Source organism: Saccopteryx leptura, chromosome 4 (assembly GCF_036850995.1).
Source record: "Saccopteryx leptura isolate mSacLep1 chromosome 4, mSacLep1_pri_phased_curated, whole genome shotgun sequence".
In the NCBI taxonomy this organism is placed as follows: domain Eukaryota; kingdom Metazoa; phylum Chordata; class Mammalia; order Chiroptera; family Emballonuridae; genus Saccopteryx; species Saccopteryx leptura.
This window is the reverse complement of record NC_089506.1, coordinates 104,783,747-104,799,195: the sequence shown is the minus strand read 5'-3', so window position 1 is coordinate 104,799,195 and position 15,449 is coordinate 104,783,747. Positions and strand designations below refer to the sequence as shown.

At 44.1% G+C, this 15,449-nt stretch overlaps 1 protein-coding gene across 4 annotated transcripts in view; it reads left to right on the top strand.

Moving 5' to 3' along the window:
- CAB39L (calcium binding protein 39 like) overlaps positions 1 to 11,418 on the top strand; it is a 112,506-nt gene extending 101,088 nt beyond the window's left edge. For all 4 annotated transcript variants that reach the window (XM_066380908.1, XM_066380904.1, XM_066380907.1 and 1 more), the window contains one exon: positions 9,056 to 11,418. In XM_066380908.1, the coding sequence (XP_066237005.1) occupies positions 9,056 to 9,235 (180 nt within the window). In that variant the 3' untranslated portion in view covers positions 9,236 to 11,418. The remainder of the gene's footprint in view (positions 1 to 9,055) is intronic.
- Positions 11,419 to 15,449: the final 4,031 nt, after the last annotated feature.

The following is a 15,449-nucleotide window of genomic DNA, read 5'->3' as shown; positions in this document are numbered from 1 at the left end:
AGTTGTTAGGTCCTGAACTGGTGCTTTCCGTATCTGACCACTGGATGTGCCTGCCCTGGACCTCCGTCTGTGGTTTGGTGCAGATCAGCTGCCTATGACTGGCTCTTAGCAACCTTTTTTGAGCTACAGGCGATCCAGTTCTTGTGGCTGTGTCTGCTGGGCCCAAGTGCCATTGTAAATATCAGCTGCACTCCTAGGCTAGCTTTTATCTACTCTTGGCCTGGGGAAAGTTCATTTAAAAGTTCAAGTTACCCTGAGATCCGCTTTCTGCTGCCTCTTCTTGCTGGCTACTTGTTGGGCTCAGTACTATAATTCAGATTAGGTACGGTATTGGATGTGGCTTGCCCCTTAGCCTCAGGTGTCATTCTATCCAGACTTTTTTTTTCTATTTTATTTTTTTCCTTCTTTTTTAGCCCTCAGAAGGGTGTGGCCACAGGAGTCCAGTGGGTGTGGCCATTGTGTTCCCTATGTGTGGTCTGTCCACCAGCCTTCTGTGGCCTCGGGCATTTGGGCTTGGGCGCTGCCCACGCTGGCCCCCCTACGCCCACCGTGGCTTTCGCCACCACTGGCGGGCTTGTGCATGCACTCAGGCCATAGCTGCAGCCACAGGGGCTTCTGCTGCCACAGGAGGGCTTGTGTGCGAGCTCGGGTCGCCTCAGACCCCGCTGCCCCGGCCGTTCAGCCCTGCTGCCGTGGGCAGGCTTACGTGCATACACTCCGGCCGCCCTGGACCCTGCAGCTGTGCAAGCTGCCGGTGGTCTGCCTACCCTCCTTACTCTCCCATGAGTACTCAGCAGTGTGGAGGTGCAGTGTGGCTCATACCTTAGCACTCACTATCTGTGTCCCTGTCATGATCCCTGCTTCTAAGCACCTCCTTGCTCTAACTAGAGCAGAAAAGCCTCCAGTGGGCAGGGTAATTTCTTTCCTTTGCTGGTGTTGCTGCTTCAGGGAAAAATGGTCACTTTGATTTGGGGAATGACTCATCCCCGGGGCCTAGGGTGGCTGTCTCTCAAAGTGTCTCTCCCTGTGCCTCCAAGATAACACTCTCCTCTAGCAACTCCAGTCCTCTCAGTGGTCCATGCTCCCGGAGCCCCGGGTAAGTGGCTGTCAACGAGGTTTTCTGCATGGACCCTTTAAGATGGAGCCTGGGTCTGAGAGTTCTGTCTCTTTCTCACAAACAGTATCCTGGCTCTTTACTCAGCTAAATACTGTCCGTATGCCTCTTCTCAGCTCTGGGGCTCTAGGCTGGGGCTCCAGTCCTGGGTTGGAGGACCCACACCTCTCAGGGCAACCCACCCTGCCGCAAGAGTCCTTCCAGGCTGCCTCTCGCTCCTGGGAGTGGGGCAGTTCTTTCTGCATCTCCACTCTTCCTATCAGTCTTGGTGTGGCTTCTTCGGTGATCCTTGGTTATAAACTCCTCTTAATTTAGTCCAAAGTTGGTTTTTCAAGATGATAGTTCTTAAAATTAAGTTGTAATCCACTTTGGTTCTGGGAGGTGGGAGTTGAGATGTTCCCCTACTCCATTGCCATCTTGCCACTCTCCACAGTTCTTTATTAATAGTTCTTCCCCCAAAGTACCTTCCATAAGGTGCATAAATGTGGCACACATTACTAAAAATGTCCTTACTAGATTATGAGTGTCCCATTTTCATTAGCTTGCTAATAAGTTCAAGGACTGGCATCAGGTGCCATTTCACATGCTTCCTCCTGTTGACAGCAGGATGGTGTGGTTGGAAAGAACTGGATGAAGTCAGGAGCCTGGGCTCTTTGTTCTCACTCAGTTCCCAGCCATGACTTTGGGCAAGTCCATCTGGATCTATTTCCTCACTTGCAAAATGAGTTACTTAAGTCTAAAGTCTAGGTCTAAGATCTAGGTTCAAGTGACCTTTGCCTCTGTCATCTTGGCTATCCCAGAGATGTCCTCATTATGGTTATAGGAATTAGCTACAAGCTGATCTTCTTTCCTTTCACTTTCCTGTTAACCTCCTTAATGGCAAAGGACATGTGGCCACTTTACACCACACCATGTAGTGTGTGATCTATGCCTTTTGGCTCATGTCTTAGAGCTGCTGAAATGTGGGAATGACCAATGCCAAAATTGGGCCTAAGTGAATTACTGTGTCATTCAGATATTAGCAGCTGGCCACAAAAGCCATTTCTGTGAAAACAAGAAGCTCCACCCTACTTATTCCAAAATTCAAAGACCAGCTTGATAATCCAGCTGAAAATAAAAGTATACAGGATAAGAAACATCCCAGTTGAGAATAATTACCATGTAGTCTTACTGAAAAGAATGCAGAATCACACAATTTGGTGAAAGACTAACCATAAATTATCCCCTTACTTAAGGACTTATTTTTTATCAGGCTAACTATCCCAGTCACAATGTACCCACCAAGTGTAAATCTACTGATAGAGAAAGCAATTGAGACCAAGTGAATTTAGAAATCAGGTATGAGCTGACCTAATAATAATGTTTAAAAAATTTTAGCAGTACACTGAAAAAGTGTTTATATCAACTTAATGTTTCATCAACTACTATTCTAAATATGGTATTGCTTATATTTTTATTCATTTGGGAAGGTGGACCTTTAGAATAAAAATGTCATATTTTATACTTGCACAGAGTGGAATTTTGTTTTGAATAAATTCTATATAACTATAACAAGAGCCCACATGACTGGCGGTGGCACAGTAGATAGAGAGTCAACCTGGGTCACTGAAGTTCCAGGTTCAAAACTCCCAAGATTGCCAGCTTGAGCATGGGCTCATTTGGGTTGAGCGCAGGATCATGGGCTTGAACATGGGATCATAGACATGATCCAGTTGTCACTAGCTTGAGCAAGGGGTCACTGGTTCAGCAGAGCCCCCCCCACCGCCATCAAGGCACATATGAGAAGCAATCAATGAACAACTAAAGTGATGCAACTGTGAGTTGATGCTTCTCATCTCTTTCCCTTCCTATCTCTCTCTTCTCTCTCTCTCTTGCTAAAAACAAACAAACAAACAAAAACTATAACAAGAGCCCCATTTCAAATCCATGCGCAAAGACTTCAGGCTTCCTGCATGTGTCCCAGACAGCAAGGTTAGCAAAGCAGAAGACTAGCCTTAGGGTACTGGATCCTAGCGCTGATCCCTCCTAGCAAAATAGAGCTTGAATACAAAGAATGAAAATGCGTGTAAAATAAGCACTTTTTGTTCTTCATAAAAAAAAAAAAAACACTCAGGCTTCAAATAGACAGCAAAATATTCTTAGTTTTCTGAGCTAAAAATATTTGAGTTGCGGTCATGATATTTCTCTTTCTCCATAAATCACATTTCTGAGACATGTTGGGTAAATTAAGGGATAAAGACAATAAGACTACATTCTAAAAAGGAAAGTCACAAGTAGTATCATTTGTGTAACTTTTGTGGGGCTTGAAAATAGCATTTAAAAAGTGAGTACCTACCTCAGGAGAACAAAGAAACTATATTAGATATGTATTCAAAGGTTTGGGTGCCCATACCTTGGTTTAGAAGTGCATTTCTTGTTAAATGGTTCATTTCAGGCCTCAACTGGGGCCCTTCAGGGTACCAGTCACCCCGAAGGAGTATTGCAGTAGTTGCCTCAAATCAACAACTTTTTTTAGAGGCAGCAAAGTTCACGAGCCATAAAAAATAAAATTAAGGAAAAATTTTAAACTTGAAAACAAAGTTAACATTTTTTAGGGCCTATTGTACAGTAGTATGTGGATGCAATGGAGTTGATCCTAGGATGCCCGCCTACAAAGTCCAGTACATTTTTTTTTTTTTTTTTTTTGTATTTTTCTGAAGCCAGAAACGGGGAGAGACTGTCAGACAGACTCCCGCATGCGCCCTACTGGGATCCACCCGGCACGCCCACCAGGGGCGACGCTCTGTCCACCAGGGGGCGATGCTCTGCCCCTCCGGGGCGTCACTCTGTCGCGACCAGAGCCACTCTAGCGCCTGGGGCAGAGGCCAAGGAGCCATCCCCAGCGCCCGGGCCATCTTTGCTCCAATGGAGCCTTGGCTGCGGGAAGGGAAGAGAGAGACAGAGAGGAAGGAAGGGGTGGGGGTGGAGAAGCAAATGGGCGCTTCTCCTATGTGCCCTGGCCGGGAATCGAACCCGGGTTCCCCGCACGCCAGGCCGACACTCTACCGCTGAGCCAACCGGCCAGGGCCAAAGTCCAGTACATTTTACATTTATTTCAGATTGATACAGAGAAGCTTAGTTTGTCTAATATATTTAATCTTTTTAGAAAGAAAGACTATCATGAGTTATTTATGTAGTTACCACAAATGCCAGACAATTTGCCGCTAAAATTCACAGCAACTCCCTTGTAAACAAATGGTAATCAGAGGAGCCACACTGTTGGCTCCGGTGTGTGATTTCCTTAAGTACTAATAGGTGTTACATAAACCTCAGGCATTGTGCATAACATTGTAAATGAGCTTGGGTACTTTAAGTAAGTAACAATTTTAGTTTATTGTAGTAAAATTCATGTAACAGAGTCACCATTTTGAAAGCATACAATTCAGTGACATTTAGTATATTTACAACTCTCATGTTATACAACTCTCGCCACTGCCTAGTTAGAACATGTCCGTCACCCCAGAAGGAATCCCTGTACCTGTAGTAAGCCATTATTCCTCCTTTTGCCTACCCCAAGCTTTGGCAACCATTAATCTGCTTTCTGTCTCTATGGCTTTGTCTAGTCCAGATATTTCATGTAAGTGGAATTATACACTAAAAGGCCTTTTGTGTCTGGTTTCTGTCATTAGCATAATGTTTTCAAGGTTTGTCAATGTGGCAGTATAATCAGTAATTCATTCCTTTTTATGGCTAAATGATATTCCACTGTATGATATATCACATTTTGTTTATCCATTTATCAGTTGATAGATTTGGGCTATTCTGAGTAGTGCTATATGAATATTCTTGTACAAGTTTTCATTTGAACACATGTTTTAAATTGTTTTGGTATATACCTAGGAATGGACTTGCTCAGTCTTAGGGTAATTCACTGTGTAACTTAATTGAGGAACTGCTGAACTTTTTTACATAGAGGCCACACTATTTTACATTCCCATTAATGATGTTCAGGGTTCCAAGTTCTCCTCCTCTTCACCAACACTTGTTACTGTCATTTTAAAAAAATTGTAGCTGGCCTAGGGGGTGTGAAGTGCTATCTTGTGGTTTTGATTTGCATTTTACTAACAACAGTGATGTTGAGCATTTTTTCATGTACTTATTGGCCAGTTGTATATCTTCTTTGGAGAAATTTCTATTCAGGTCCTCTGTCCCTGTTTAAAATGTGTATTAATTGATTTTTAGACAAAGAAAGGGAGAATAGAGAAACAATGATTTGTTGTTCCGTTTATTTATGCATTCATTGGTTGATTCTTGAATGTGCCCTGACCAGAGATCAAACCTGTAACCTTGGCGTATGGGGGTGACGCTCTAACAATGAGCTACCTGCCAGGGTCTCCTTTGTCCCTTTTTAAAAAGGCTTGTTTGTATTTTTGTTGTTGAATTGTTAGAATACTTTATTGTATTCTGGATACTAGACACTTACCATATATATGATTTTCAATTATTTTCCCCCATTTTACTCTCTCAATAGTATCCTTTGATAAACAAAAGTTTTGAACTTTGATGTTCAGTTTATTTTTTCTTTTGTTGTTCTTGCTCTTGGTCATAGCTAAAATACACTGCCAAATGTAAGGTCATGAAGTTGTACCCCCATCTTTCCTCTAAAATTTTATTACTCTTATATTTAGAGCTTTGATCCATTTTGAGTTAATTTTTACTGACAGTGTGAGGTAAGGGCCCAACTTGTTTTGCATGTGGACATCCAGTTATCCCATGTTGAGTGATTTTATTTTTTAATGACTTTAGATTCTGTCAAATACTTTTTCTACATCAAGTGAAATGATCATGTGGTTTTCTTTCATTGCATTAATGTGGTATATTCGTTTCCTAGAGCCGCTATAACAAACTACCATAGACAACAGACAGTTCTTTTCTCGCAGTCCTGGAGACTAGAAGTCCAAGGTGCAGCTGTCAGCAGAGCAGGTTTCTTTTGAAGGCTTTCAGGGAGAAGCTGCTCCGTGCCTCTCTCCCAGCCTCTGCTGGTAGCCAGCAATCCTCGTCATTCTTTGGCTTGTTGCATAATTCAAATCTCTGTCTCTATTTTTACATAGCATTTTCCTCTGTTTCCCTGTGTGTCTCTGTCTCCAAATTTCCCTCTTCTTAAAAGGATACTAGTCATTGGATTAGGGCCCACCCTAACCCATTATGACCTCATCTTAATTTAATTACATCCCTATTTCCAAATGAGATCACATTCACAAAAACTGAGGGTTAAGACATGAACATTCATCTTTTAAGGAAGCTTTTCACCTTTGCTCTTTCTGAATTCAACCTGGTACGTGTGGCCTATTCCATTGATTTTATTATGTTGAGCCTACCTTGTATTTCTGGAATGAATTCCTGTTGACCCCAGTTGACCATGGCATAGAATCTTTTTTATTATAATGCTAGACTTGGTTTGCTTGTATTTTGTTGAGGATTTTTGCATCTTATTCATTCATGCCTGATATCGGTCTGTAGTTTTCTTATATCTTTTTCTGGTTTTGGAATCAGAGTAATGCTGGCCTCATAGAATGAGTTAGGTGGTATTCCCTTCTCTTATTTTTTGGAAGAATTTGAAATAGATCGGTGTTAATTCTTTGAAAGTTTATAGAATTTACCAGTGAAATCATCTGGTCCTAGGCTTTTCTTTGTTAGGAGGCTTTTTTTATTATTACCAATTAATCTTCTTATAGAAATAAAAAAGGATCATAGGAGAATACTATGAATAATTGTAAATCAATAAATTAATAATCTAGATCAGTGATTTTCAACCTTTTTATACTGGGGAACCAATGAAAATAGGAGAATTAGCCCTGGCCAGTTGGCTAAGTGGTAGAGCATCAGCCCAGCGTGTGAAAGTCCCAGGTTCGATTCCTGGTCAGAGCACACAGAAGTGACCATCTGCTTCTCCACCCTTCCCCTTTCTCTCTCTTTTTCTGTCTGTCTGTCTGTCTCTCTCTACTCTTCTTGCAGCAATGGCTCAATTGGAGCGAGTTGGCCTGGGCGCTGAGGACGGCTCCATGGCCTCTGCCTCAGGCACTAAAAAAATGGCTCTGGTTGCAATGGAGCAAGGGCCCCAGATGGGCAGAGCATCACCTCCTAGTGGGCTTGCCAGGTGGATCCTGGTAGGGGTGCGTGCAGGAGTCTGTCTCCACTTCCTCTCCTCTCACTGAATTAAAAAAAAGAAAATAGAATTATTTCAGGGGCCACTAAAGCTCTCACCCTGAGCATAAGCAAATTCAGCTGAAATCACCGGGTCTGTAATCTTCATACAACATCAGGGTCGTTAACTGTTTTGTAGACTGACACAGAATTCTAGCAGAGTGGTCTGTGGGCTGGCAGTTGAAAACCACTGACCTATATGAAATGGACAGGTCCCTTGGAACACACAAATTACCAAACTAATTTAAGAAAAAATAGAAAGTCAGATTCAGTCTGACCAAGTGGTGGTGCAGTGGATAGAGTATTGGCCTGGGATGCTGAGGACCCAGGTTCGAAGCCCTGTGTGGTTGCCGGCTTGAGCATGGATTCATCCAGCTTGAGCACAGGGTTGCTGGCTTGAGTGAGGGATCATAGACATGACTCCATGGCCACTGGCTTAAGCCTAAAGGTTGCTGGCTTAAGCTGAAGCCCACTGGTCAAGGCACATATGATAAAGCAATCAATGAGCCACTAAGGTGCCACAACTATGAGTTCATGCTTCTCATCTCTCTCCCTTCCTGTCTCTCTCTCTCATGTGCTGAAAAAAAAGAAAGTCAGATTCATAGACTAGCTCACATGTCACCTACACCATAAGCCTTTCCTACCCCAAACCCAGAAATCTAATGTAATCTTCACTTCCTTAACCTCTGCATCCTTTCATTCCCTTCTCATAGGTTCTTAACATCTTTTCTCCCTCCTCATATTTGCTAGGTTGGTGGAACATTTAGGGCTCAGCCTGTAGCCCCCACTGTCATTATAACCAATTCTTGTTTCTAGTGTATTCAGAGTAGAGTAGAGTATTCTGGTCATCTAATCATATATATAGCATCTAACATGGAAATAAGTCCACAGCAAAATGCTGTACAAATCAGTATTATAGTTTTGAGTGACTGTGTCCTAGTATCATAATTATTGCTGTCTTTTATGGTAGGATCATGTGGAACTTTGTAAAAATACAAAATGCAAGACTTCCAGCCCTTATCTGCTGACCTAGAATCTCTGGGAGGAGGGGCCTGGGCAACGTAGATTTTAAAGCTCCACATATAAGAAAACAGTAACATTAGTGACCTCCAGGGAGGGAACGTGAGAGGGAGAGTTTTTACTCTTGCCCTTTTTGAATTTTGAACCAGATGAGTGTATTAAATATTAAGTATTTTAAATATATTATATATTGAATATATTATGTTAAATGTTATTTATTAAGTTATATATATTGACTATATTATATTCAGTACATATTATATAATTATAATTTAAAATGTGTAAGTATAATATATAATTTTAAATACGTATCTTTATAATGTATCAAAAATGGATATGAATGGGGAATTACTGATTTTCCTTAATAAGGAAGTATGGCCTGGCCAGTTGGTTCAGTGAATAGAGCATCAGCCTGGCATATGGATATCCCAGGTTCGATTCTTGGTCAGGGCACACAGGAGAAGGGACCATCTGCTTCTCTCTTTCTCCCTCTCCCCCTTCTTTCCCTCTTCCCCTGCTGCAGCCAGTGTCTTGATTGATTCTAGTGTTGGCCTCAGGCACTGAGAATAGCTCGGTTGATTCGAGCATCAGCCCCAGACACAGGATGTGAGGTGGTGCCTAGTCAGGTGCATGCAAGTATCTGTCTCCCCTCCTCCCACTTAAAAAAAAAGGAAGTGGGATCCATATTGTCCTTGGTGTTCATCCCTTGTCCTCGGTATTTGTTTCTTTGTGTTTCAGGTGTTTGTGGCCAGTCCTCACAAAACACAGCCTATTGTGGAGATTCTATTAAAAAATCAACCCAAGCTCATTGAATTTCTGAGCAGCTTCCAAAAAGAAAGGACAGACGATGAGCAGTTCACTGATGAGAAGAACTACTTGATTAAACAGATTCGAGACTTGAAGAAAACAGCCCCTTGAAGTCTCACCCAGTTTCCTGCCATAGTCACCGCTTCATTTGTTTAGTTTGTACAAAAAGTATCGTTTCATAAAATAATCACTCTTGGGAAGGCTTTTGAGGTACCTATTCTTTCTCAATTCTTTTATTGTTCAGGGTAGATGGAATATAAACATTAGAATGAAAAAAAAATTAACCTAGAATAATATACTCATTTTAATCCAGTCTGTGATGATGTGAAATCAGAGCCATTGTATTAGACGTTGATAAAAGCATTTGTAACCCTTTGTTGAGGAAAGGCAGGAGGGCTGTGGGCCCTTAGCGCCTGCGCCCCTAAGGAGGAGCCCGAATGGTGGGCCACTGAGTCCTCAGAGAGGGTTGAATTCTCAGAAGAGAGCTGGGGAAGGAAGCACAAAACTGTCTTGCTGTTCTTACTGAGACAGTTTCTAAGGTACTGAAAGATCTGAGAAAACAGGTTCCAGGTTTTCAGTCATTGCATATTCTTGTTCCCTGCCATGTCTTCTAACTGATTTGAGATTCCTGACTGCCTAGGGAATCAGCGCCCAGCTCCCTGCTCAGCCGTCCTTTCTGCTCACTGTCCCGCATTCCGCCCCCAGGGGTGTCCTCAGCACGCCTGACTCCTGCTCACTGTCCCGCATTCCGCCCCCAGGGGTGTCCTCAGCACGCCTGACTCCCGCACCCCCCCCCCCCCGCTGCACCTGCCATAGGGACAGCACAGAGCCAAGGGTTTATAAGGGCAATGGGGCACAGAGGGCCCATGTTGTGTGTGACATGCTCACTTGAGGACTTGGAACAGGTGGTTAAGCTCCACAGTTCTAGCTATAGTCATTGATGTTTCACACTGACTTACATGAACGTTTGGAATACTTCATGCATAACCCTAATTATGGGAAAAATGTTTTGTGGTGAAGTGTGTTTTAGAGTAGCGTTCATTGCATTAAGATGCCTGGCATATACGAAACCGTGGGTCCAGAGGGTAGCACAGGTCTTTAAACCCCTTTTAGAAGTAAGGGAACATTGCCTTTGGGAGGGCAGATAGTTAAATGTAAGAAAAATTGTCAGATGCTAAAAAGCACTGTTCAGTTTATTTTCTAATAAGTTGTCACTCTTAATTTCCCTTTAAAGTCTTCAGTGAAAAGATAGTAAAACTGTGGAATATTGGGCCCAAATACTCACTTGCATACTAGGGTGATGAAGGAATTAATTTGTGTTTTTTAAAAAACAGATGGAACCAAGAAAAAAGGTCATGGTTTGTTTTCAGATGTCAAGTGGAATTCTAAAGCTATATTTAAAAGACATTGAAAGAATAATCATTAATCTGTATTTTTTTCAAAATTATGTTTCCAAATTATGAGTTATTGCCTTCCATAGAAACCCTCACTTCCTACAATACTGGGTGTTGTGTTCTTCAACCAGACGTTTCTCCACCAGAGAGGGGACGATCCCTCTCCAGGAACCCTTCTCTGGGGTCAGAGCCCTCTGTGGAGTTGGTGTCTGAAAGGTTACTTGGCAGGGTTTCACCCTTGGCTGGGACACAGGTCCGTGTTCTTCTGTGCGCGGTGTGGACGCTGAGGCAGGTGGTGTAGGACCTGTGGGCCCTCTGGCCAAGCTGGCACGGGGGGTCAGCGGGCCGCCCATCTGATGACCGTCTTTCTTCAGTCACTGAAGTCTGATCACTATTATAACATCCCCAGACAGTCAAAAGTCTCTTAGAGTTTGAATTTTCTGGTTTTGATTATTTGATTAAAAGAGATGAGTGTAAATATATAACAAAACAAAGGCACAGTAACCATTGGGAATTGATTTGGTTGCTCAGATATTGTGCCACAACACCTTGGGACTGTGTTTTCAATTGGAAACCAAGAACTTGGTTTAATTCTTTTTTGATAAATAAAACATATTTTATTTTCTCTGGGCTTGAATTAGCTCTTACCTGGCAACCCTTACCCTAGTCTAGAACTGTCCAACAAAACTAGAGTCTTAAGAGGCAATAAATGAAGTAGCTGGGTTTTGTTGTAATACAAATTTGTAAACAATGTGAAAGGGAGCTATTGTAGAAGCTCACAGTCAAAACATGCTTGCACAAAATGCCCTGTAAATATTGTGAGAATTGAATTCTTGAAAGGTCATATTTAATAAACTATTTCAAAAGCACACATTTAAAATAAAGACTAAATAAAAAATTGCCACAGACTTCATAGTTGGTTTGCACATCCTGCGTCTGTGTGTCTGCCAGTGTCCCGAACAGGAAAGCCCAGCGCAGCCCGGCAGCCCCCGTGGGTGTGCAGGCTGCCCAGGGGCCGCACGCCGCTGGCCTGTGCCAGCGCCGTACAGTGATGTTGACTGCTATTAACCAAGTGCCACCGGCCAGGTACTGAATATACACACCACATAATCAATGCCTCACAACAGTCAGAGTCATTCCCTTTTTATACTTGAGGAGACTGAGGTTCTGATCAGTTTAATGATCCCCTGCAGCACAGACTAGACCTGGGATACAAACCCACAGTGGCCTGGGGTCAGACTCCTACTCTTCCCTCTTCAAGGCTATGAACTAGGTAAGGTCTAGAGCAGTGGTTCTCCACCTTTTTACATTTGGGGGTCAGTAAAAATAGGAAAATTATTCCGAGGACTGCTAAGGCAGAAATAAAGACCATTACTGTATTAATATTTTGTGAGGGGATTCCAAGATGGTGACAGAGTAGGAAGACTTTCCAACTGCCACCCCCCAGGACCACAACTGGATTAAATTGGATTACAACTTTATTTAAGAACAATCATCCTCAAAAACCAACTTTGGACTAAACAAAGGAGTCTGTAACCAAAGATCACAGAATAAGCCACACCGAGAGCGGTAGGAAGGGCAGAGACGTGGAAAGGGCTGTCCCGCTCCCAGGAGCGAAGGTGGCTGAGGGTCTGGAGGGACTCTCACTGTGGGGAGGGTCACCATGAGAGGGGAGGGTCCTCAGCCCCAGGCTAGGCACCCAGCCCAGAACCCCAGAGCCTAGAAGAGACAACTCAAACTTTTTACACAGGGGGCCAGTTCACTGTCCCTCAGACCGCTGGAGGGCCGCCACATACAGTGCTCCTCTCACTGACCACCAATGAAAGAGGTGCCCCTTCTGGAAGTGCAGCGGGGGCCCGGATAAATGGCCTTAGGGGGCTGCATGCGGCCCACGGGCCGTAGTTTGGGGACGCCTGATATAGCATTTGGTGATGAAAAGAGCCAAGGTTTCTCTCTGTGAGAAAGAGACAGACCTCTTGGAGATGCAGGCTCTGTAAAGGGCCAGTGCAGAAAATCTCATTCACAGCCACTTACCTGGTACTCTGGAGGATGGAGGGCCGAGAGGACTGCAGTTGCATGAGGAGAGAGTGAAGTTGGCCCAGGGAGAGATATGGTAGGGGACAGCCACCAGAACCCCTGTGCGGAGTCATTCTCCAATACTGCAGTCACCATCTTTCTTGGGCAGAGCAGTCCCCTCTGTGGGTCATCAGCCTGTGGGAAAACTACTGCCCGGCCCTCCGGAGTCTCTCTTGCCCCAGTCCTGGTGATGGGTTGTTCTGAGAAGCCAGGAAGCAGGGGGTGAATCAGTGACTCAGTTTTCTGGTCTGAGGCCAGAGTCTATGACTGGTGCTTCCGCCTCATGGAAGACTCAGTAAAAACTGTCAGGACTGCGGGTCAGACCATATCTCTGAGTCTCAGGCCACACCCACCAGACTCCTAGTGGCCACACCTTACTGAGGTCTGAATAGTCTGGACTGACACCTGGGGCTGAGGGATGGAGCCACACCCACCACCCTTCCTAATCTCTGAACTGCCGCAGGCTCTAGACTCCACCAGAGGTTTTATTTAAGTGGCTGAGTTCAACAAGCAGCCAGCAGACAGAGGCTACAAGAGGTAGATCTCAGGTAACCTTGGCCTTTTTCAGACCTTCTCCCCAGGCCCAGTGTGGGTAAAAGCCAACTTTGGTGTGTGGCTTGGTATCTCTGTGCACCTGGGCCCAGCAGAGGCAGCCACAAACTGGATTGCTTTTAGCCCCAAAAAAGTAGATAAAAGCCAATCACAGGCAATGTCCCTCACTGATCTGCACTGGGTTCCCTCCAGGGAGGCCCAGGGTTGGCACATCCAGACATCAGCTGCAAAGAGCATCAGTTCAGGACCTAACGACCTTTGCTAGTGGCATGTCCTAAGGAAGGGCTCATCAGATACTGGGCCCAGCTGAAGCGAGTTCCATCACACACATTGGACAGGGTAGAGCTTCACAGTCAGCTGGCCTGGGTGCTTGATATCCTGCCCCACTGGGCTAGGTTCCAAAGGGGGAAGGGAGAGAATTGGAGCACAGACATTCAAAGTGTGGGTCTCCACAAGCCTATTGTAGGGTCTGGTTGAGGGGTTTAGCCACTATCTGGGGGAGGGGACAGTCAGCCCCAGGGGAGGACTCTCTCAGTCTTCCTCCCTGAGACCAGGGGCTCACCAGCTGGAAGAACTTCTGCAGAGGGGACAGTTGGCCCCACCCAATCTGAATCTGCTGCCCACCTCGCTGGGGACAAATAGAATTGGAGTATCCAGCAGTATCAGAGGGATTAGGCTCTGGAGTAGGGGCCACTTTCCCCATACTGCTCCTGACCTAGACACCTCTGAGGTAGGGACTCCACTAAGGTTGTATTCCCAACCTCAGAGGCCCTAACCCACCAGGCTTGCAACCTGTAGAGGGGTTGGTGGGGTGAGGCCAGTATAAGCCCACTCTACAGTCTTCCTACAGAAGATTCTGTGGCAAGACCACGCAGCTGCAAAAGAAGATGGGGCAGCTGAAAAGTGGAGGCAAATCATACAGAGCTTGGGGGTTTTACAAGGCTGCTGTCAGCTCTAAGCAGGAGGAAGCTGATTCGCATACACTGGTTGGCCCCTCCCACACTACCCAGGCACAGAAAACGCATGCACAACCACTGAACAAAGGAGTAGATCCAGACAGTTAACCCATGGTATGTTACAAAGAATGGCTGATGCCAACCCAAGAAGACCTAAACCAGCACAACCAGTAGTGGGTGGCGGACAGCACCAATGCTAGACTCAGCTAGCTACACAAGCAGCACACCCAAAGGAGAAGTCCAGCAGGCATTAGACACTGTGGAAAATAAATATGCCGAACAGGACAGACACTGCACAGTGTCTAATACACATGATCAATGTTGACCCTTAGAGCCAGCCAGTTGAAGGGTTAACTGCACCCACAAAAGAATTATACTCAATGTTTACATACAACAGAAGGGGAAATACTGCCCTCAAGAAGCATTCCTAGACCAAGGAACTCAGGTGGCCTGGAGGTCAGTACTACTGAGCCCATCTTTCTCATAAAGACACGACAACAAATTGCAAAGTCATAGCAGAGTCACCTAATACACAGACAAAATAGGCAAAGAAATATGACCCAAATGAGTCAAAAAGAGAAATACCCAGAAAAAGAACTAAATGAAATGGAAGTAACCAAACTACCAGATGCAGAGTTTAAAATATTCAGATGCTCAAGGCTCTTAGAAGAACAATGGATGGTCACAATGAGAACTTAAACAAAGAGATAGTAAACATCATAAAGGACATTGAAATCATAAAAAAGAACCAGTAAGAAATGACAATATCAGAAATGAAGGCTGCACTAGAAGGAATCAACAGCAGGCTGGGTAAAGCAGAGGATCGAATCAGTGATTTAGAAGACAAGATAAACATAAGCACAGAATCAAAACAGCAAAAATAAAAGAGGCTCAAAAAGACTGAGGAAACTCTAAGAGACCTCTGTGACAACATGAAGAAAAACAATATCCGCATTATAGGGGTTCCTGAAAGATAACAGAACAAACAAGGGATAGAGAACTTGTTTGAAGAAATCATAGCTAAAAATTTCCCTAAATTGATGAAGGAAAAAGTCATACAAGTTCAAGAAGCACAGAGAGTGCCATTAAAGATGAACCCAACGAGGTCTGTACCAAAACACATCATAATTAAAATGCCAATGTTAAGAGACAAAGAAAATACTAAAAGCTGCAACAGAAAGCACTTGATTACCTGTAGAGGAGCCCCCATAAGGATGATATCTGGTTTCTCAACAGAAATAGTTGAGGCCAGAGGGATTGACAAGAAATATTAAAAGTGATGCAAAACAAGAACCTACAACCAAGATTACTTTATCCAGCAAGGCTATCATTTAAAATTGAAGGAGT